Source organism: Macadamia integrifolia, unplaced genomic scaffold, assembly GCF_013358625.1.
Source record: "Macadamia integrifolia cultivar HAES 741 unplaced genomic scaffold, SCU_Mint_v3 scaffold1887, whole genome shotgun sequence".
Classification (NCBI taxonomy): Eukaryota; Viridiplantae; Streptophyta; class Magnoliopsida; order Proteales; family Proteaceae; genus Macadamia; species Macadamia integrifolia.
The window spans coordinates 9,436-30,835 of NW_024868404.1; the positions used below are offsets into that span (position 1 = coordinate 9,436).

The window sequence follows — 21,400 nt, forward strand, 5'->3', positions numbered from 1 at the left end:
TGTCATCACTTTTCTCTCCTTACCATCCATGTAAGCGTAACATTAGGGCTCCATTTGGTTGCAAGGAAAGTAATATCAAACCAATGCTAAAGTGAACATTGTTTTAATCATCGCCTCACATGATGGTATAACAAACTCCAAAACATTCCAGATTTGATCATTAGATTTCTTTACTTTGTAAATCGAATTCCTGGCTCCATTCGATTTGGAAAGTAAAAATTTCTATCTAAAAAAATCTAATCATCAAATATGACAAGAATTTTAAGTAGATTACACAACCGTGATTACAAAAACTTTTCCTTTTCTTTTCATAACTGATGTCTCTTCCGTTCGCTTTACTTGTAACCAGATGGAGTCTAGGAGAATGGCCATTTGGGTCTTCTCATACAAGTAGCAATAGGTCCTCAAGGATATAGTTGTTTCTCCAACACTACGAGTAAAACAGACCAACCACCTTAGCAGTTGACACCTTCTTTGGTTGAAGTAGATGTAGTTACCTTCCTGATTTTGGAGAGTGAGAATTTGTGAGTGAAAGAGGTTACTTAGAATAGGAGTTATTCTCCATTTTACATTTTAGGATTTGGGTTATCTTATTAGCTCCCCCCCCCCCCCCCTTTCTTCCCCCCTCCCCCTAACCCCTCCTTTTAGGTTTATCTTTTGGTTTAGTCTATTCCCTACCCCTCTTAAGAAAAATTTTAAAATCCAATATATTGGACTATTCCCCTTGTAATGTAGTCCTTGGAACTTGCCACTTGTAAGAAATACATAGTAGAGAAGAGTTTGTGGAGCTCTTTTATCAGAAGGGATAAATTTTGGCTTCTGCTCTAGTTAAGTTACATTGGAGCTGCCAGAACTAAATCAAAGAATGAACTGACAAGTGTTATCTTATTCATGAACATGTCTAGAATTTATATGTGTTCATCTATGTTCCCCTTTTACTGGTTTCAGCTTCAGAGTCCTCTGTTTTTCTCCTTCTTTTCTTTTTCTTGTCAGTAAATGTTTTCAGATCACTCTTCAAATGGTCCCCTAATTGGAAGAGTATCTTGTTTGTGGTTTGTATTATGGGGTGGGGGAAGAATTTGAAACATAATACTTTAAGGTGATGTCTTCCCAAGTAAGGGAAGAATGTCCTCTCCTTGTCAAGACCAACCTTTCAAAAATTTAAGTTCCTTTCATGGTGGTTGAGAATATTAAAGCCAATAAATTGACATTTGGGACCAAGAAATGGAGTCCCTACAGCTACATTTAAGAAAAAAAGAGTTGAATAATATACCCACTAGCATTAATTCAAGTACTGTTCTAACCATAGAAAATATCATTTGTTATGGAATGATGTATACATCCTAACCATAACAAAATTAAAGATCATCCATCTAATATTAGTGGCTGTCGTCCCGTCGCCGGTCATCTTTGAACAGCAAAGTAGTCCCTTTTTTTTTTTTTTTTTTTCCTAACCCTAACAGTTCACATGGTTACATGACCTGACCATAACTGAGGACTTAGACATGTAAACTAAGAAGGGCCAATGATCTTTGAGAATTTTCTTGCAGATTATTGTTAGATCTTTCTTAATCAAGCTAGCTTTCCACTGAACCCAAGGGGGTAGAGCAGTTGGTGAGCAACAAACTTGATACGAGCCATAAACTCGAACATCCTAAAGTTCGACTCCCACTAGGCATACCTTGGGCCACTCACACGGGGATGAAAGTTGAATGATTCTCATTCAACCCCGGTATATTAGCAAAAAAAAAAAAAACTAGTTTTCCACTGTAATCAAACAGGGTTAAGTTACCTATGATGGGCCAAGTTTCTACCACATGATAGATTGGATGGGTCCAAAAATTTTGTGGACAAGTAGATCTCAAGTTTCCCAACCTAACTATCTAATTTTAACTCAAACCATATACATCGAGTGACAGAATAAAGTTTTGAAAATCTAAGGGATTACAAGAAGGTGCATTGGACATATGCCAATACACAAGAGAGTATTTGATTGAATTAGGTTGTGAAATTTTACATGTGACTAATTTTGTGTTAGACCTATCTATCCATAGTTAAAATTGTCACTTCATCCTGTCACATGGCTGAAATTGGTGGCCCTGTTAGCTATATTGTCAGCTAGTTGTATGACAATATGTATATAGTTGTTTTAATTTAAGAATAATACATTATTACGTATAGTGTTATGTATGTCTTGAATTCTTGTACCTGTTTTGAAGACTACCCTGTTTCAAAAAAAAAAAAGTTGGGTGATCTAAATCGGATCTTTTGTGAGGTTTGCAATGGTAGTAGAGAGCTTGGGCCTATTGCTTATCACTAATCTCATATGGGGGTGTAGGGGTTTGCCCCCGTGGTACAGTTTGACCCGACTTGGTAGAATATTTATTTGTTTTATTGTCTCGTTGAGTAAGTAAGAGAAAACAAAGCGATTTACAGATTTTCAAGTTAGGGTTTTTGAGTGAGAATTCTTGGTGCAACTATTGGTATTCTTAAGAGATCTCCATTATATATTTTCTTCCATCATCTAATGAATCATCTTCAACTTCCCCAATGAATGTACCAATCACATGGTACATGAAACACGTTAAATTTATGTGTCATATTTACTTTAATCTGTTTATTTCTAAGTGTATCTTGGTGTTTGCTTTAACAACTAATAGCAAGCTAGAAATACAGCTAACAACCTTGTCTACAACAACTTTTCCAATAAAAAAATATAATAAAATGAGATTTAACGGAATCGAGTTTCCTTTCACCGGTAGTGATTCTAGTGAATAGAATGTCTCTCCACTCATGTACTGTGACAGTTGGATGGAACTCCTAGAATAATAAAAAGGCATTTCAGGCCTTAATCAATAAAAGGTCGGAGTAAGGTTGAAAATCACATTGATGGGTGAAGAGATTCTGAAAGAAAACTTTTCCCACTGTTCACCTGTTTGGCACTGCACTTGAGTGTTAAGTTAGCAAACAGAACCCCATAATAGGTATGGAAGGTGATCAAATTCAAATTACTTGCAATGGACACTACTAGTACCACAGTAATATCTTGATGTCCCCTTAATTGGGTTCGTTAGATCATAATCATTGACAATGTGGTGGGGCCTGCACATAATTGCGATTTGATTCGATTATGTGATGAAATCATGATTTGCAGCTGTATTTGTTTGGAATTAGCTGTGAATATATGTCTTAACCTTCTTTTAGGGTTCACTTTAATTTTTCTAATTTCTTTTTTTTAATCAGAATAAAAGGATTCTCATGGTCTGTTCCACATGAAACTATACTAAAAACATCAAAGCAGAGATCACTACTTTCTATAAAAATCTTTCTAAATAAATTATAAAGTTGGTTAAGTATATTATAGAAGCATCTTGGGAAGAACTTAATTATTTTTTTAATAAACAATTAATTTGAGTTTGCTTCAATTACTTTGGATTTTGAAGCTTTTGTAAAAGAAAGTGCTACCTTATTCAATGGGAGAAAGAATCTTACGAGTTTGGTGTGAACAACACCAGTGGGCAGGGTACACGGGGCAAGGGGTAATCTGGTCTTTTCTATTAAATGAAGTATTATCTGTAGAAACGCAACCTTAAAACGATGTAGAAGATAGTGGAAAAATAAAAACAAGTAATGCACACAGATTTACGAGGTTCGGCAAGATTTCCTTCCTCGATGAGATAAGATCCTGCTTCATTATCAATGGAGAATAGGGTTACAACGCTCATCCTCACACCCCTCAGTATTTCTTACATTATAGAGAAAGAAACCCTCGCTACAAATATATAGGAAAAAACCTCAATCCGAAAAGTACAAAACTGCCCTCATCAAAGTAATGGCTTAAGGGACTGCCGTCTTGCCTGTTGAAGCGCTTGCACCAATACTTCCTATATTAAACTATGATAAAATACAAAACATCATACACCAACACTATTCTCCATAACCCTCTGATGAGAATATTTCCATATTGGTTTTCATTATGAGATTCTCTCAATCTGGTCCATCCATACTTTTCTTTTTAATGGTTTGCTTTACATGCGTGAAATTTTTGTTAATGATGTATTGTCCTGGTGGAAAGAAAGTAAGTCGGTCAAAGGCATCAATCAACTTATCTTGATTGGTTTATTTTGATCGTCTGATGTGGGGACCAATTGGTGGTCCGTGTCTGATTGTGGTTCATTGGTTTAAACCCGAATCCTACGACCTTCTTTTAATATTCTGGAATAGGAAGCTCCATTGGTCCCCTCTCCCTAACAACCCAAAATCAATAATACCAAAGAGAAACAATGTCTCCAAACCGTGCAGCTCTTGTCTCTCTAGTCTCTCTCTCATTCACACACAACTATAAACACGAACACACACATTGGTCACATAGGAAATGAGTGCACAACTTCACATGAGACACACACACACTTATTACGGTCTAGGGAGGGAGCAACAGAGTAGGGAAAAGGATGAGCTTGGGATACACGGTGGTGGATGTGTCATGCGGCTCATGCGTTGAGTGGAACCCCCTTTTGGGGAGGAAAAGATCCTCCAACCAGGCAAGTTTAGAAAGGAATTTATTCCTTACAAAAAAAAATAGAATTTTGTAAGTGGGTTATCTAAATATTTACCACGTGGACAAATTTCATGATAAATTTTTTTTTTGGTAAGAAGATACCAAAAAATGAAATTTTGCAAGTGGGTATCTAAATATTTACCATGTGGACAAATTTCATTTTTTTTTTTTTTTGATAAGAAGATCATGATAATTTTGGCTATGTGACATTCAAAGAGATATATCAAATTATCAATTGGTCACGTGTCAAATTTTAAAACCTAATTCAATAAAATATCTTTCAATAAATTAATATATATCTGCATATTTTTCATGTATTTTTACTATTATTTCGACAACTATTATGCACACTTTTATAGTTAGGAAAAGGATTTATATGAAGGGAGTGTAGACCCTGTGTCTAGACTTATGGGTGGTGAAATGATTGATCTGCTCCCAATAAAGTGAAAAACAACTTCCTTATTGATGTTTCCTTATAAGCTCCCATTAACCCTGACATAGGTCATACTCCCTCGTAGAAAGTATTTTCTCTATAATTTTATATCTTTCAAGTATTTAACCATCTTGAGATTTACTTATGTATAAAATTTGGACCACACTTGAAATAACACATGACAAATAATTAAGCCACCCATTTAGAGAATCATTTCGAAAGTTGCATGCTTAGAGAAATTTATCCCTATAAGTAATTTATAGTACATATTATATTTAATCATCTCTCTTCAATGAAGCAAGAGAATCATCCTTGAGCTCTTATTTTATAATCTCATGCACGCTCACTCACCCTTGTCTTTTTTTTATTAAATAATAAATAAATAATTTCCACTTTGGAGGAGGGAGGGAGGAAGAGATGATGACACCAACAAGGTAGACTTACCATAACTACTATAACATGGGGCAGTCCCACGATCTACGCATGTGAGTTAGATACATCCACGTGGCAAACAAGAGCAGAGTATCCAATGAACGAACGCTATCATAATATTAATATCTTATTAAGCAACGTTCCGTTGCAACAGAAACTTACAACTTTGAGTAGAGTCACTAGTCAGATCAGAGAGTCAGAGTTACTCTGGAGCAGTAAGTAGTGGTAGAAAGTGTAGAAGTAGGAGTTTCTAAATTTCTAGGGAATACTGATAAGGCTTTTGCGTTAGCAGCGAGGGACATCCGTCATCCTCCTCTGTGTGGACTGTGGACTGTGGACCGCCGCCCCACTTGCTCTGTCCTCTTCTACTCCTGTCCCGTGTGTTGTTGATAACTTCTTTCTGCAACCCAAGATTCTGATTTCCCTTATTGAGAAAACCCTTCTTCTTCCTTCTCTTTGGTTTGTTTCTGTATTATTGGAGATGGGGAATTGCCAGGCGGTAGATACGGCGACGTTGGTGATACAGCATCCAAGTGGGAAGGTGGAGAGGTTGTTTTGGCCGGTGAGCGCCAGTGAGATCATGAGAACTAACCCAGGTCATCATGTTGCTCTGGTTCTCACCTTCTCCCTACCTCCTCCTCCTCCTCCTCCTCCTCCTCACTCCTCCTCTGACAAGGAGAAGGACAAGCAAACACCTCACCTCCACAACCACCACCAGCAGGAGCAGCCCATCAACAGCAACAATGAGGTTCGGATCACCCGCGTTAAAGTACTCCGCCCAACCGATACTCTGGTTCTTGGTCAAGCTTACCGTCTCGTCTCTTCCCAAGGTTTCATTTTTCTTACCATCTACCCTGCTCTTCTCTTTTTCTCTGTTATGCTTCTTAATTGTACTTTTTGGTACTTGTTACGCTTTGTATCACATTCCAATCATCTCTGTATGTCTTTCATTCCAATACTACTATTCCTGTTCATTTATTACTCCTTTTTCTTTTTCTTCTCTTAATTGGGTTTTTTTTTTTCTACAGAGGTTATGAAAGGGTTGTGGGCGAGGAAGTATGCGAAGATGAAGAAGGACCGCAATACCCAATCAATCGAAAAGCCCCCCAGGCCAAGGCCAAAGCAACAGGATTCTTCACCATGTGAGACTGAGACTGAATCAATAAACCCCAACTTAGACAATCCCAATCAGCCTCACGTGAGCTCTCTTCTTCTTTTTCTTCTTTCTTTTATGCTACTTTTGTCATAGTTTCCATCTCGCTAGTAATTCCAATTTCATTAACACGAAGCTCCATTCAATTGCTCTATGTGATCTGTGTAATTGTGTGGGGGAGCATATGAATCCCCCCGTTCACACACCTGCAAAATCACAGAGGCTTAATCATAGGGGTCCTGCCTTCAGAGTAACTGCTAATTTTTTTAGGCATTTGAAAGTGAAAGGGAATTTAACTACCTATTTCATTTCAGGTGGCAAAACAGGAGAGAAATCGACCAAGAACCGCTTCAGCACCCTCAGCTTCAACCAGGTCAAGACACTGGCGCCCCTCGTTACAGAGCATCTCTGAGGCCGGAAGCTGAAAGCTAATGATGATGTTGATGATGTTGCTTCGAAGTCTTTCTCCCTTCATCTGAAAAGATTGCGGTCGGAAAACAGAGCCATGGACTGCCCTCAACCCATATGGGTTCTTGCTATATAGATGGACTCTGTCAAAGCTTGGAAATAAAAGCAGTGTTATCTGTGGAGATGGGTAATTGGTAAGCTTACTGAGTGATCCCAAATCCACCTTCTAGAACACCTTGCAGATCTAAAATTGATGCGAGGGCAGCAATACAGACCCTTCTGTATAGCTAAGAAGAAGAGCCTTGCCATCCAAATTCCTGGAAACTAATGAATTTAGATTTTGTCTTGAGATTAAAGGTCAAAAACATCATAGATGTGTTATTGTTTCCCTGCGTTTTCTATAGATGAGAAAACTCAGTATCCCAAATATGCCCGTCTGTGGAAATTGATGTAAACTGGATACAAATATCATATCTGGGAGTTTCAGGCTTCCCAGATATAGTTTTGAGCCCATAAAAGTGCAGCTCCTGCAGCCACAGGTGTTCCTAGCAGTTTCTTCCCTTCTTCTTGATAGCTACTATCATGTCTGTGAAAGGCTCCACCAGGGCATCCATAATCCTTGTGCAGAAATCATTGAATATCTACTTCCCACACCATACCCATTCAGTTAGCATTCCAACAACTTTTAGATGACATTAATCAGAAAACATTTGTCTTTGTAATGACAGCGAAAATAAATTAGAGTTAATTTAGAAGTTATTCCGATATATGATAAGTTGCGAGAAAATTGTTTAAAGTGGCATGAAAATGTGTAAGAGAGGCCTTTGAGTGCTCTAATAAGGAGAAGTGAATTGATCCAGGTTGAAAGAGCTACATGAGCAAAGGTAGGCCTAAAACGACTCTTAATAGAAGTGAGGAAATATATGCTTAGTTTAGGACTAATAAGAGTATAACTTGGAATAGAGCTGATTGGATAAAAAAGATCTCCAGAAGCCTTTGAGTGCTCCAATAAAGAATGAATTGATCCATATTGAAAGAGTTAAATGAGCAAAGGTAATCCTAAAACGACTCTTAAGAGAAGTGAGGAAATACATGCTTAGTTTAGGACTGATAACGAGTATAGCTTGTAATAGAGCTGATTGGATAAAAAAGATTCATGTAGCCAATCCATATGGTTGGGATAAAGCTGTGTTGAGTTGAGTTTGTAAAGCATCAACCTAACCAATTTCATGGAGGATATCTGAAACTGTCATTTCCATATAGTCAATACTTAATATAGATGTGGTTGCTGTTGAGTGATAATCAGCCATTGACCAAAGAAAGCTGCTATATCTGATAGTTAAAGTGTTCCAAATAAGACACTTCTGTCTTCCCACAATTAATGCCCTTGAAGTAGGAATCAACATAAGACAATTTGAGATCTGAAAATCTTGTTGAATATTAGATCTATTAGATAATTAGTAAGGATTACACTATAAGGCAGATATATATATATATATATATATATATATACCTTCTTGACTATTGCCAGCCAAGTGGGTGGACCCACATAAGCCATACCTAACTTGTCTATAGTGTATGGCCATATATTGGCTTCAAAAGCCAATTTCAACACTAGTTTTATGTCGCATTGATGCTAACTTCTTCAAATTTATTCCAAACAGAACCCATGAGAATAATGGCTGTATTCCTCAGCAGATCTCCACCTAGGGTCAGCCCATGCCAGTTGCTCCACTAGTTTCTAAGATCATATGTCATCTTTTTCTGCTCACAGTATAGGAAGACTCATGCTGGTTTTCAAACTTGGTCCAATTAATGATCAAATTTTCCTTTTCACACCTGGATATTGAACCTAGAATCCTTAATCAACTCTCATAGACTTTAAAATATAAACTCCAAGATCCTGCTGAATTAGAATCATAAGTACGTTAAAGTCAGTGCATCATTATCATTTGCTAACTTCTGGTTTCATTCTTACCAACTTGGACGGTTAAACAATTAAAAAGATGGATTACCAAAGCCATGAACGAAGTAGTAGGAGAAAAAAGCTCTTTCACAAACCTCATATTTTTTGCAGGTGATTGTAATATCCACTACTGAATATTTTCTTACTATCCGTTTGGTTGTAAAGGAAATTATAGGGAAGGGAAGTGAAATTTTCGAACGTGAGAGAAAAAGCTTTTGTAATTATTACTCGATATGATTATATAAACTATTTAAATTTTTTACCATATTTAATAATTTATTTTACTTTTTAAATCCAAGATATTTGAATTCGAAATTAAATGAAATTTAATAACCAAACATGGAATAATTAGGAATTAGTGACATAATCATGTGGGGGGAATAATTGCAAAAAATTTATTTTTAAGTTAAAAGATTCCATTTCTCTTCCTTCTAATTTCCTAACTTTCAACCAAAGGGCAGCTTTTTTCGTCTTTTATTGACCAACTCTTCCCCCAACAGTGTCTAGTCCTCCAATCCACTCTATCCTTAAAGATATGAATAACAGGTACAGAGTATCATAGGTGGCAACAGTTTTGTCTTACATTACCACCTCTCTGTCTCTCTCTCTCTCAGCGAAGCTTTACAGAGCGGAATTTTGAGTAAATCAACAAAAAATCTATCAAACATGTGCAGCTGACATTAAGATATTGACACCAGAAAGAACATAATCAGAAATGAATGAGATAGGTTCTGTCATTTACATGAAAGACCAACACCTTTGGCAATAAGCAGGATTGATATGGTGCAAGCTGAAGAGAAAATGGAGAAAAAAAAGTAAAAAATAAAAGCAAAATTATGGTGCAAGCTGAAGAGAAAATGGAGAAAAAAAAAGTAAAAAATAAAAGCAAAATAAAAAAAGTAAAAAATAAAAGAAAAATTGGTCTGAAGCAGTGAAAAAAGACATGAGGGTCTGAAGCAGTGAAAAAAGACATGAGGCTTGTGATATAGCACAAGATCTGAGCCCAGATGGAGTGAAATTTACGTTTGTGTGGCAATTCCCATAAATTGGATTCACTTGGTGCTTAGATTTGAATGAAAATTTAAGAAAGCAGTACTCAACTTGCCACCTCCAGAAGGCAAGTTGATAATCTCTTAGAAAATTTATTCTCTTTTTGTGAATGTAAAAATTTTAGTTTTAAAGATGACAAGTATATAAGGTCATCAGAACACTTCCCTCAACTAGAGCTATAGCTGACAAGTAAAATAAAACAAGAGAAAGGTCGCCTTATAAGAATGAGAAGAAGCATATATCATGACAATTTATTCCTCTTCCTCTTTGGTACTACTAACAAACAATTCGACTTGGGTTCTTGTTCCTACTCTTCCCATAATACAAGTCATTCTCACTAACAAAATTAAGGGAAGGAACCATCCCACTTGGAAGCATGACTCAGATGGTGTCTTCATTTCAAACTGGGGGCCCTTCCAATCGTACTTTTCATCATTGGTAAGGCAAAGATGATGCGAGACACAACTACATGGGTAGACCTCCATACCTATGTTTTGGTTGGAGGGCAGTGATCATAGACCTCCATACCGTGAGATTATATTTGATACAAGCATATCTTTGTTAGTTTCCTATTGATTTTAGGATAGTTGTTAGCTAAGTTAGAGTTAGCTTCTTTTTTGGTTATGCCTTCCAGTTTTCTTATTTGTGTTATGACTTTGTAATAGATTGTCTATATTGAATGAAGAAGGGGCCGTCTCAACCACACGGTTTTGACTCCCAAATTACAACTCTCTTGTCCTCTTCTCTTTCTCTACCTCTTTCTTATTATTTAAAATTGTCATCTAGTTTACGACTTTCAACCACACTTTCTACTCGGAAAAAACGAACTATTTCTTTAGTATCCAAATGAGAAATTGTAGCATTACACGGAATCCACATTATCTAAAATGCATGATACAAGAGTAACCAATAATCAGCAGCATGAAGGAAGGATACAAAGACACTGCTGGGGGAGCTCTAGAGCTAAGCACATAGAATTTCAAATGTTCTACCAGTGAAGCTATTCTACTGAAGGAATTCAGTCCCTTGCTCAATAGTTGTAGCAATCCCATTGGATTTTTCTTCATCTGCAGAGAATTCTCAACAAGAACACATATTTGACGAAGGGTGAAATTTGTTCGCCCCCCAAAGAGAAGGAGAATCTCTTCATTCTTGGTGATTTGTCGCATTACTTGGACTACTAAAATAGTGAATGCAATGTAAAAAGCAGTAAAAACTCAACTAAATGGGGTTGGCTACTTGGATTTTAGCTCTCCAATCGGATCTATTTGCAGTCATTCTTGAGACAAGACCTAAAACTATACATGCCTTTCCTTCACTACTTGTTCTATGGTCATTTTTTGTCTGCCCCTAGCTCTTTCTTAGCTCCTTCAATCTCAGTCAGATCACTCACTCCTCCTTACTGGTGCATCCCTGGGCCCAAACTGTCCCCAAAAAGTAATAAGCGTTAACTCATTCGAAGATACGAACGTTTACAAGACCCAAATCCGAACTTCACAGACTGAGATCTGAAACAAAAACCCTAAAATTGACATTATTTCACAGGCCATCCCTAAACTTATTGGACCCATATATTGCAATTGTTTTGTAGAGATTGTGATTTTTGTCCGTGTATGACTGCTTTTAATAAGGTTGAGGTTTTAGTGTCATAGTCCCAGTTCAGCCCAGTGGAGACCTAGGGCTGGGCAAACCAAGTTTTGACATCTATCAGGCCAAGCCCAGGTTCTGCCCCAGTAGCCCAACACATTTTGCAGTCCCTTACTAGTTTTTAAAAATAAGGAACCTTAACTTCCTGGCTATTTTTTAATTAGATTTTAGAAACTATGGCTGGATCATAATTAGTCATAATCCATCAATCTTTTTGTATGGATCTTAGCACTTATCCTTGCTTGGAATCTCCATGTAGTCGATCTCATTAAGTTGGGATAAAGGTTTAGATGTTATTATTGTTGTTGGCTGGACCAATGTTATAGCTTTGGTATCTGTATCATTATTAGTCTGAGCCAATATCGATATGATACCAATATTGTATTGCGCAAAAGTAATTTCAAAAAATTTCAATTTTTGTAAGAAAATTTATATTCTGGTCACATTGCAGATAGATTTACCCTAAAAATTACTAGATGGATAAATATTGATGTGGAGAGTAAGTCCAGTATAATTAAGCCCTACATTACCACATGGGTAAGCCTTTTGGGGCACTTTTAGAACCATCCAATTTAATCTGATGGCTCACCTCCTCCTCCTCCTCCTCCTCCTCCTCCTCCTTTACATCTGCAAACTTTGTAGACTCTCTACAAGTCTGTTCTCTGATAATCTCTGAGGCAGCCTGGTTAGCTATGGGTTGTTCTTATTTATTTATTTATTTATTTTCATAGTTTAAGGTTTCCTACAATTCTTTTGGACAAATTGCAATGAATATGAAGAACATGCCTAGTGGGAAAGCTTTTCTAGAGAAATCATCAGAAAAGCTAAGGAAAATGGGCTTGAGTCATAAATGTATAGAATAAATCAGAAACATATGAAGCTAAGCCATATAATTTAATTGGAGGATTCAACATGTACCTGGTGGCTGGTGCCCACCAAGAAATATATTAACTGAATGTGTTATTGAGAACCCCTCTTTTACTTAGGATTTAAGAAACATATTATTTTTCTACCAAAAAAAAAGAAACAGATTATTTGAAATTTAATAATAAAAATAATAAATCTCTATTTATTATATCCAATTTGCTTTAAATTAACAGTCATCCATTTTCCAAATCCCCAAATCAAATCTATCAATTGCTCTATCATATGATGACACAAAAGTTAATTTCTCTCCTCTCAATATGTCATTCACCTGTCACCCCCTCAAATTGTTTTCCCCATAAACACCCCTTCTTTCTTTTGGGTTGCAACACTCAATGGAAATTTGAAACACCTGAAATACAGAGAAGAGAACAAGATGGGACCCCTTTAATCATGTCACTTAACCAAGCCTATCTATACAATTTTTCTTATTCTTCAGCTTGTGATGGAAAGCATGGAAAGTAATGGCTTAAGGGACCTTTGGAGAGCAATCCAGATCTAAAAAGGAACAAAAGAAAGAGAGGGGATTGCCGTGGGAGAATTGGAGATTATATATTCTTTTGCTTTTGACCCTGATGGATTAGTTGTCCAACCTCTCCATTCTGTTCTTTATCTTCTCGTCTTAAAGAGAAAGCCAAATATGGCAGCTCAGATTACTGCAAAGAATAGTTATGGGGACTATAACACTGTGGAGCACTGGTGGCTTTTCCGCTTCATTAAGTTAATAACAAAGAGAGAGAGAGAGAGGAACGTGAGAGAGAGAGAGAGAGAGAGAGAGAGAGAGAGAGAGAGAGAGAGAGGAACGTGAAAATCATGGAGACTTTTAAGCTCAAATGGCAATGAAAAAAAAAATCCATATTTAAAAATACTAGAGAGTGAAAGGGGGGGCTTCTTAGGTGCTTTAAACTTTCTTTGTCATTTCTCTAATCCTATCTTTAATGTAACTAGGCTTCTAAACTTTCGGCTTAGTAGCACTCCATTTTCTTGGGGTCCTACCTGTTCTACCTAACAGGACTAGTTGCTTTAATGGATCATCTAAGAAAATCTGATACTGCTTTTAAGAGGTTTCTTCACCCTTCTTGAAAAATCCATCTATTAGTTCTTTAAACCTTTCTACCCCTCTTAATTGATTGCATATGTTTAAAAGGTCTCTTTTAACTCCCATATATGTCTAGTTAACAGTTTAAGCATTTGGAATTAACAGTGTAGGCATTTGGCATTATATAATTGATTAGGACAGGGAAAGAAGAGGAAAAAGAAAGAATAATATGATAGATTTGAATTGAGTTTTGAGGAAATGTAGTTCATTGATGATTGAATAGATGACCCTTTTGTCTCCACTCCTTGGATGGAGGATGAAGGCAATGGCACTATCTGAAAGCAACAAAAATAGAGAACAAGGCGACAGCCACGCTCCCCGTCTCCCCCCAAAAGTTTCTTTTGATGGTATCCAAGAGAGGGAATGTGAGTTGGAAAGCTCAAAATTGACAATGGATCCATGCCCTAAAATCCTTTTGAGAAAGTGAAATTGAGTATTGGTATCTTTGTAGGCCTACTTCAGTTTTTAGTATCCCACTGAGTTAGCTTGAGACAAGTTCATTTGGAAGATCTATACAGCAATGGATTAGCTTATATCTTAAGTACATTCATCAACATTGATGTATCCAATAATATCTTCATGTGGGCTTTTTTTATAAGCCTTTAATTATGATAAACTAATGTAAATACTAAATACCCTTCATGGAAGGCTATTTAAAACTAAGACTTCCACATGTTTATCAAACTGACCTGATCTGGTTCTGTTTAAGCACACCTAATTCATTTTAGCCCTTACCCCACTTGAGCATTGAGGATAGTCATGGGATGGTATCTAGCTAGGTGTGTCCCAAGGACTAGAGAGCAGTGCTGTCTTGCATTCAACAAGAAATTTTTGAAAAAAAAAAAAAAAAACTCACCAAGAGGTTCAGAATTATTCCAACTTTTGACTCTCCTTTGCAGGGACCTACTGAATAGTCAGTTCATGGTTAAACCCCATGAGCATGTCTTTACAACCAAAAGGCAAGATCAAAAGCTGAAACCCCCCAAGGCCCATATCTCTTTTGTCATGGTCACTTAATTCCTCATAGAAAGGTTGATGGTAAAGAGCTAGCTAGATTATATTCTGTCCCTTCTTCCTCCTTGGAATTGGGATTGGAATGAATGGATGAGTGGACATTTTTTTTTTTTTTTATTCTTAGGATTCCTCACTTTTGAAGAGCATTTAAATGAAAATAAAGGTATGTGGGGAATGACCAAATTGAGTCTTCACCTTTCAATTCTCCAAGCAAAGTGATCAGATTTTTGTTTTCGTAAAGAAATTACTGTTTTGGAAAAGTAGCTGTTTCTCTTTGGGTCCTGAGTTCTTGAGAGTGTCTATGCTTTTATTTAAGTTTTCAAGTCATTGTTGATGAGAGATTACAGTTTATCAAACACTTCAGCCTCTTCTACAGCAGACAATCATCGCTCTTGTCCTACTTTTGAAAGATAAATTGACTTTACTGACCAACCAAACTCACAAGGCCCCAAGCATTCATTTTCAGTCGCTGTTACCTCTGTTACCTTTTCAGTGAGGACTGTGCTTGTGTGCGCTCCTGTGGACTTTGGGGTTTACTATTACTGGTGGGCACTCATTGGCACCAAATCCAACTTCTCCTGAATCCCAAGTCCCAATCCTGTAAGGAGACACGTTTCCTCTTCATGGATATTAGTGATATACCTCAGTTGTATGGATTAAGGAGCAACCCTGTACAAATTCTGTTGAAAGGTTGAGAGTTCACATCAGTTATCTCAGACCTTGGGTAGTTGGGTGTTACACACCTAATACTTTGGGGAGATGGTCGTGCCAAGATACTCAACAACGGGGAACTTCTCACTGATCTGTCCCTTGACAAAACTTCAGGCTCTGGTTTCCAATCCAATAACGAGTATCTGTTCGGGAAGATTGATATGCAGCTCAAGCTCGTCCCTTTCAACTCTGTTGGAACTATGTAAGCAAGCTCCCCCACATTTACTTGTTCCTCCCCTTTTGTAAGGCTGTTAATTTCTCATATGAAATCTCATCTTTCTGATTTGTTGCTGCCAAAAATCCGTATGAGCTGATCGGCCCGGAGCTTTGTCTGGGGTTAGTCCTCCGACGCTCAAGTCTCAAGTTAGTGATCGGCCGCACAGTTTTTTTTTTACAGGAGTAATGGTGTGGGTTTTGATGCTTACCCTCTTCCTTCCTCTCGGGCCCTCTTATATAGCTCTTAGGGTTTTGGGTTTCCCTTTTCCTTGGAGGAGTCCTCCTTGGGTCCACCTCCTTTCCTTTTAGAGTCCTAGGATACGTCCTACCCCTTCGTGGGGAATATTCTCTTCACGCAGTTGACGTGGTAGAGTCCTTGCAGCCTCTATTAGGTGGGTGACATGTGTCAAGGTGGGCGACGAGTGTCCTTACCCTACTGGACAATCAATTTGGCCGTATCATGATTCAAAAGTGAAGTTCTTTGTGTTGCAGTTAATCTTCAAAAGGGGCAACGTGGGATGAGATAGACCTCGAATTCTTGGGGAACCTGAGTGGAGATCCTTACATTCTTCACACAAAACGTGTTCAGTCGAGGCAAAGGCAACAGAGAGCAGCAGTTCTATCTCTATTTCGACCCAACCGCAGACTTCCACACCTACTCCATCCTCTGGAATCCCCAAAGAATTATGTAAGCTTATTTACTGATCATATCCAAAGTTCAATTTTTATTTTATTTCTACTAATTCTGATCTGAGAATTGGTATGTTAACTTGTTTTGGGATTTCAGATTCTCTGTGGATGGAACTCCCATAAGAGAATTCAAGAATTGAGAGTCAAAGGGCGTTCCTTTCCCAAAGAGCCAACCCATGAGGATCTATTCAAGCTCCCTTCACCGCCTCCTACCGTAATTTCAATGCCAATGCCTGTGTTTGGTCTTCTAGGTCATCTTCGTGCAATTCCAATTCTCCCTCCTCCTCCGCATCCAGCAACAACTGGTACTCGCAAGAGCTGGACAGAGATTGAAATGGGTCCAGAAGAACTACATGATTTACAACTACTGCACCGACACGAAACTCTTTCCTCAGGGCTTCCCTCCCGAATGTACCACTACAACTCGATCTTAGATAAATATGCATACACGCAGAGACTCTCTCTCACAGGACCCGCTAGCTCCTGTTATTCATTCATTTCTGTGAAATCCATTTACTTATTTATTATTCTTGTGAGTTGTCGTTGGAACAAACACGAAATAACTACTCTCATCACGTAATGTGATCTACAAAAATGACATGAACTACTTTATTTCGTCGTCCAAAAGGTACCCGCTTGTATAAGAGCAAAGCCACCATCTGCATTCCTCTTAGGAATCATTAAAACAGAGCAGCAAAGCAACCGTTGTTGCCTACCATCCTCACTCTGGGAAGGGAAAATATTAAAGAGTAAATCTTCAAAGCTTGGATCTCATTCAAACCCTAGTGTAAATGTTCTGGTGATCGCCTTTCAATCCACCTCGGATGCCACTTTGACTCTTTTTTTTTTTTTTTGGTAAAGAAAAAAGGGTGCTCTATGATAGTGATCATAGTCACAGGACAAGCCCCTATACGGTAAGCGACGCTTCTACAAGACTAATGGGTAATAATGGGACGTGCCAAAACTCGAACCATAGGAGATATATTCAAATACGATCTAAAATCCCCAAACCATAGGAGAGTGGGAGAGGGCTGGAACAACCTCCCCTATCGTTTGCTTACATTTAGAAGTAGTAAGAAGAAGAAGAAAGAAGAAAGAAGAAGGAAGAAGAAGAACAAGAAAAAAGAGGAAGAAGAAAGAAGGAAGAAGGAAGAAGAAGAAGAAAGGGAGATGAAGAAGAAAAAGGATAAAATCGTCTTTTCAATTTTAAAAACTAACACTTCGTTCACGGTGTTAGTTTTGATGGGTTTAAATTTAATTTTTTGATTTTCAAAGGGGATTATGTAATTTCGATAAACAACAGAGGAGGAGGTTGACGCAAATCATCCTAATATATATACTGGGGTAAAGAGAAAAGACAGTGTGTCTCTGCCAGTGAGGCAAGAGATTGTGAGAAGACACATCACACCACCGGCATATGGATAGAAGGCTCTCTGCCCTTTTGTAATCATTTCATCGCTCCTCAACTCATTGGTGTGCAATCAATTTCATTAGCAGAAGAATATATTCAGTGGAGTTTTAAAAATAATTAATTGGGATTTACACAAAATAAGTGTTTTACATAAGTACCCCTCAGGTATCTTTTCTGCCATGTGATTCTCCATTGGTGAAGGTGAACTACATTACCCGCGTGTCTGATCATTTCTAGTTTGTTTTCTATACGCTGATGGATTATCAAAAGTGTGGCCTAGGCTCACCCCCCGTTCATCCTGGGCCAGAGTCCAGACCAAGCTTTCTTTACCTAAAAAGTGATCGTCTCATCCATTTTAGATGGGTCAATAGATTCATCTAATGATTAATTCACCTAGGTGACAAATCTTAGGACCCTATGTAGATCTACCACACATGAGGTGATCCAGAGGAAGATCTTGACTGTTTGGGTGGGACTCTTCTAATCTTTCAATTTCACAAGTACAGGGAACAAGGGTGGAGGAGGGGAAAACACACCAGGATGAAGAAATGTTTTCTTTCAATAAGATAGATCTAAGTCTTCAATAAATTTATTTAATTTTTGGTAGCAATCCACAGATTCACCTGCACAACTGTTACCAACTGTGAGTAAAGGCACCATGGGCAGGGAAACTGCAGATATGCAACCAGGATTTGTTTAGTCTCCAATAAGATAGGAGGTCCACAAGGCCACAGCCCACAGGCTATGGCCCAAATCTGTTAAAGGGTCCTAGCCTCTACCATCCACTTGGGAACAACTTCTAATAGCATTTAATCTTTGCTTTCCCAAGAGCCACAAAGCCTGACAAAATTGACATGGAACCATAAATTAGGAAGAAATAATTTATGTATTACCAAGAAAGAACCCGTGACTGCATTAGCAAGCATCCAGAGACAAAATTCTGATGTTACTTTATCCATGTTCATGTAAAAATTTGCTAAGACAATACTATACATGATCACCGACCAGGAACAATGAAAACATTTGTGGGCAAAAAAGCATGATAGAGACAATTTTCTAATATTTACAAATAGACATCATTTTCCATAATAAGAGTAGCTTAAACAAGCCCTAATACTAATATAATTCTAGATAATTAAAAGTTATATCGAGTTGTCAATATCAAAATTCATAGGAACTGACCCATCAGCAAAAATAGCATTTTTGTTTTTCTCCACCTAATTTGTAACAAAATGAGAGAACATGGACAAAAACAAGATAAATACTATTGGTTCTAGTTCAATAATCCATATGGACAGAAGTGCTGCACATGAAATACTGAAACATTGCATTAGACCAGATGGAAGCAGCTTCCAGAATCCAAACATTTCCAAGAGGTTAAAAACCAAGCGTATTGGAACTACCACTGTCCAACTAATATTTTTTCTTTAAAAAGAGGCCAAAACAAGGAACTTCTGGAGCCTGTACAGCGGCCATAAATGTTCACACTGCAGACTCACAGCCAGGAAGAAGTCCAGTGCGAACCTTGCATAGCTATGTAGCTCATTTATCCCATTCTGAATCAAGGTTTAGAGGCACCACTGTCCGTATGTGCTCCTCTGGCCTTCTCGTTAGCTGACTGGTGTAACCGGATGGTTGACTGTTTTTCAGTTGATTGTTGTATCCAGATAATTTTTGACTGCTTGTCAGCTCTCTGGAGTACTGATTCCAGCCCATCAGATGAGGCAAGATGAACTGCTACAAGTGCAGAGTCAAAAAGCAAGACCCAAAATCTTTGGATTGAAAAACAGTACACATAGAATGCACACGTATTGATGCAGGTGTAACTCACTTTGTACATGTGATATATCCATGTTCCTACCCAAAAACATGGCATCATGGATGGTTGATCTAATTAAATTCTTATAACAAACAAAGGTTTATCTAAGCATTATATGCACAATAAATAAATTACTAGGAGGGGCAAAATCCAGACAAATCTGGGTCCAGGTCAAACAGCATGCAATGTCTGTGGCTATTTGCCCACTGCAGATCAATTACCACCTAATCAATGCATAGATGCACCAAAATACTAACGCATAACAATTGAAATGTTGCAAAAAAGAAAAACATTAGGTTTAAAAAATATCATACACTGCAAGTTGTGCGAATCACTGCAAACTCGGCACTTGTAATAGGAACAGAAAGACGGTCATTAGTTTTCAGGTTGTTATTGACAACACCTGCAAATAGCATTAAAAAAAAATATAGAAATAAATGTTAGCATATCTACAAGAGAGAATGGAGATCAGTAGCACAGATTTTATTCAAGCCTGACCACTAAATTCCTAAATTTCAAAGGTTGCAAGGAAATATAAAGCAAATAATTAATCACAAAAATAAAATAAAAGCTTCAATATCAGAAGAATAAGTAAATAACCACCATGACAAATGCAAAGGCAGTCATGAGTCTCCTGACAAATCACTGAAGGTGGTTTTCTTGTATATCATCTAGCAGTGTGGTAGAGATTTCAAAGTACACCTTATAATTTGAAGCTCAGAGAACATGTCAAATAATACCATGGTAACATAAACTGCTGCAACGGCATTTAATCCCGTAAAAGTAAAAGTACAACCTCCAATCATAAAACCACAAATAATCAACTCAAAATTGAAGAACACAAGCAGGTCTAGAAGGTCTAGAGACCAGTTAGAGACATAAAGAAATTAAAGTAAAATATCAAAAATAAAATTAATATGGGTCTCTTTCTCTGAAAAGATGTGCTAGAAAAAAAAAAATCTTCTCATGAATAATATGGTTAATAAGGCTATGAAGTTTCCATTACAAATCTTTTATGCAAGGAAGCTAGGAAATGGTGGATCACCTTTTGATGCATTGTACATCTTTTGCAGGCATATGGTCAAAGTACCAGTCCTAGTTTAATACTTTTAAATTTTTTTTCGAAATGTATAGCAACATTCTTTTATATAACGGGAGAATTCAATTCTGATACTCCCTTTTGCCAAGGCAGTCATGAAAAGATTGAAATCATAGAAAGAGGGATTGAAGGTGAAATGGATACATTTGGTGCAGAAGAGAAAATCCTATTCCACAATGTTGACCATAGTTGTCAAGGCGTCGCCTAGGCAACCTAATATAGTAGCCCATGACCGATTGGACTAGCATGACCGGCTTTGGAAGCCAAGTGCCCAAGAGCCAAGAAGAACCAGTTTAACAAGGTTAGGAAGTAATTTATTTGGTAGTTTATTTATTTTTATGTCTCTATTTTCTTTATTTGTTTTGAGTTATATATAGGATTTAAGAGTTGGTTTACAACGTGGTTTCTTTCAGAACTTGTTTCCTTTTTAGAGACTAAGTAGGACTCCTTGGTTTTGCTTTTTAAATACTTGCACTTAACCCAACGATGGACACAGTGATTGAATAGAGAAATTGAATTGGGTTTTGTGCTCTGGGTGCTTCTCTCCTCCCCACGCTCCTACTCTGATTTCTTCCCAGAATTCCCTTCTTCCCTAACCAGCCCTCCATCACGTCCAAGCTCCTTTTTTTTTTTGGATGGGCACTTTAGTCACCTAGGCAGTAGGCACCTTAGTTTTTTACCCCCTCTCCAATGCCTTGCATCGCCTATCGCTTTGACAACTATGAAGGAGACAAGCATTACCATTTTCTCCCTTTTTTTTTTTTTTTTTT

The 21,400-nt window shown here is 37.5% G+C and overlaps 2 protein-coding genes and 1 pseudogene across 3 annotated transcripts in view; 2 read left to right on the forward strand and 1 right to left on the reverse strand.

Moving 5' to 3' along the window:
• Window positions 1-5,592: 5,592 nt before the first annotated feature.
• On the forward strand, window positions 5,593-7,333 carry LOC122065133. The gene is made up of 3 exons (XM_042628943.1): window positions 5,593-6,253; window positions 6,452-6,621; window positions 6,891-7,333. The coding sequence occupies exons 1-3, from the start codon at window positions 5,905-5,907 to the stop codon at window positions 6,999-7,001; spliced, it is 630 nt and encodes a 209-aa protein (XP_042484877.1). The 5' UTR covers window positions 5,593-5,904; the 3' UTR covers window positions 7,002-7,333.
• Window positions 7,334-14,835: 7,502 nt separating this feature from the next.
• LOC122065131 lies at window positions 14,836-16,828 on the forward strand (annotated as a pseudogene).
• Window positions 16,829-18,864: 2,036 nt separating this feature from the next.
• LOC122065132 (single-stranded DNA-binding protein WHY2, mitochondrial) overlaps window positions 18,865-21,400 on the reverse strand; it is a 20,482-nt gene continuing 17,946 nt past the window's right edge. Inside the window, exons 7-8 of one of the 2 annotated variants that reach the window (XM_042628941.1) lie at window positions 19,846-19,934; window positions 18,865-19,449 (exon numbers count right to left, since the gene is read on the reverse strand). In XM_042628941.1, the coding sequence (XP_042484875.1) occupies window positions 19,255-19,449; window positions 19,846-19,934 (284 nt within the window). In that variant the 3' untranslated portion in view covers window positions 18,865-19,254. The remainder of the gene's footprint in view (window positions 19,450-19,845; window positions 19,935-21,400) is intronic. The other variant, XM_042628942.1, reaches the window with a different exon arrangement.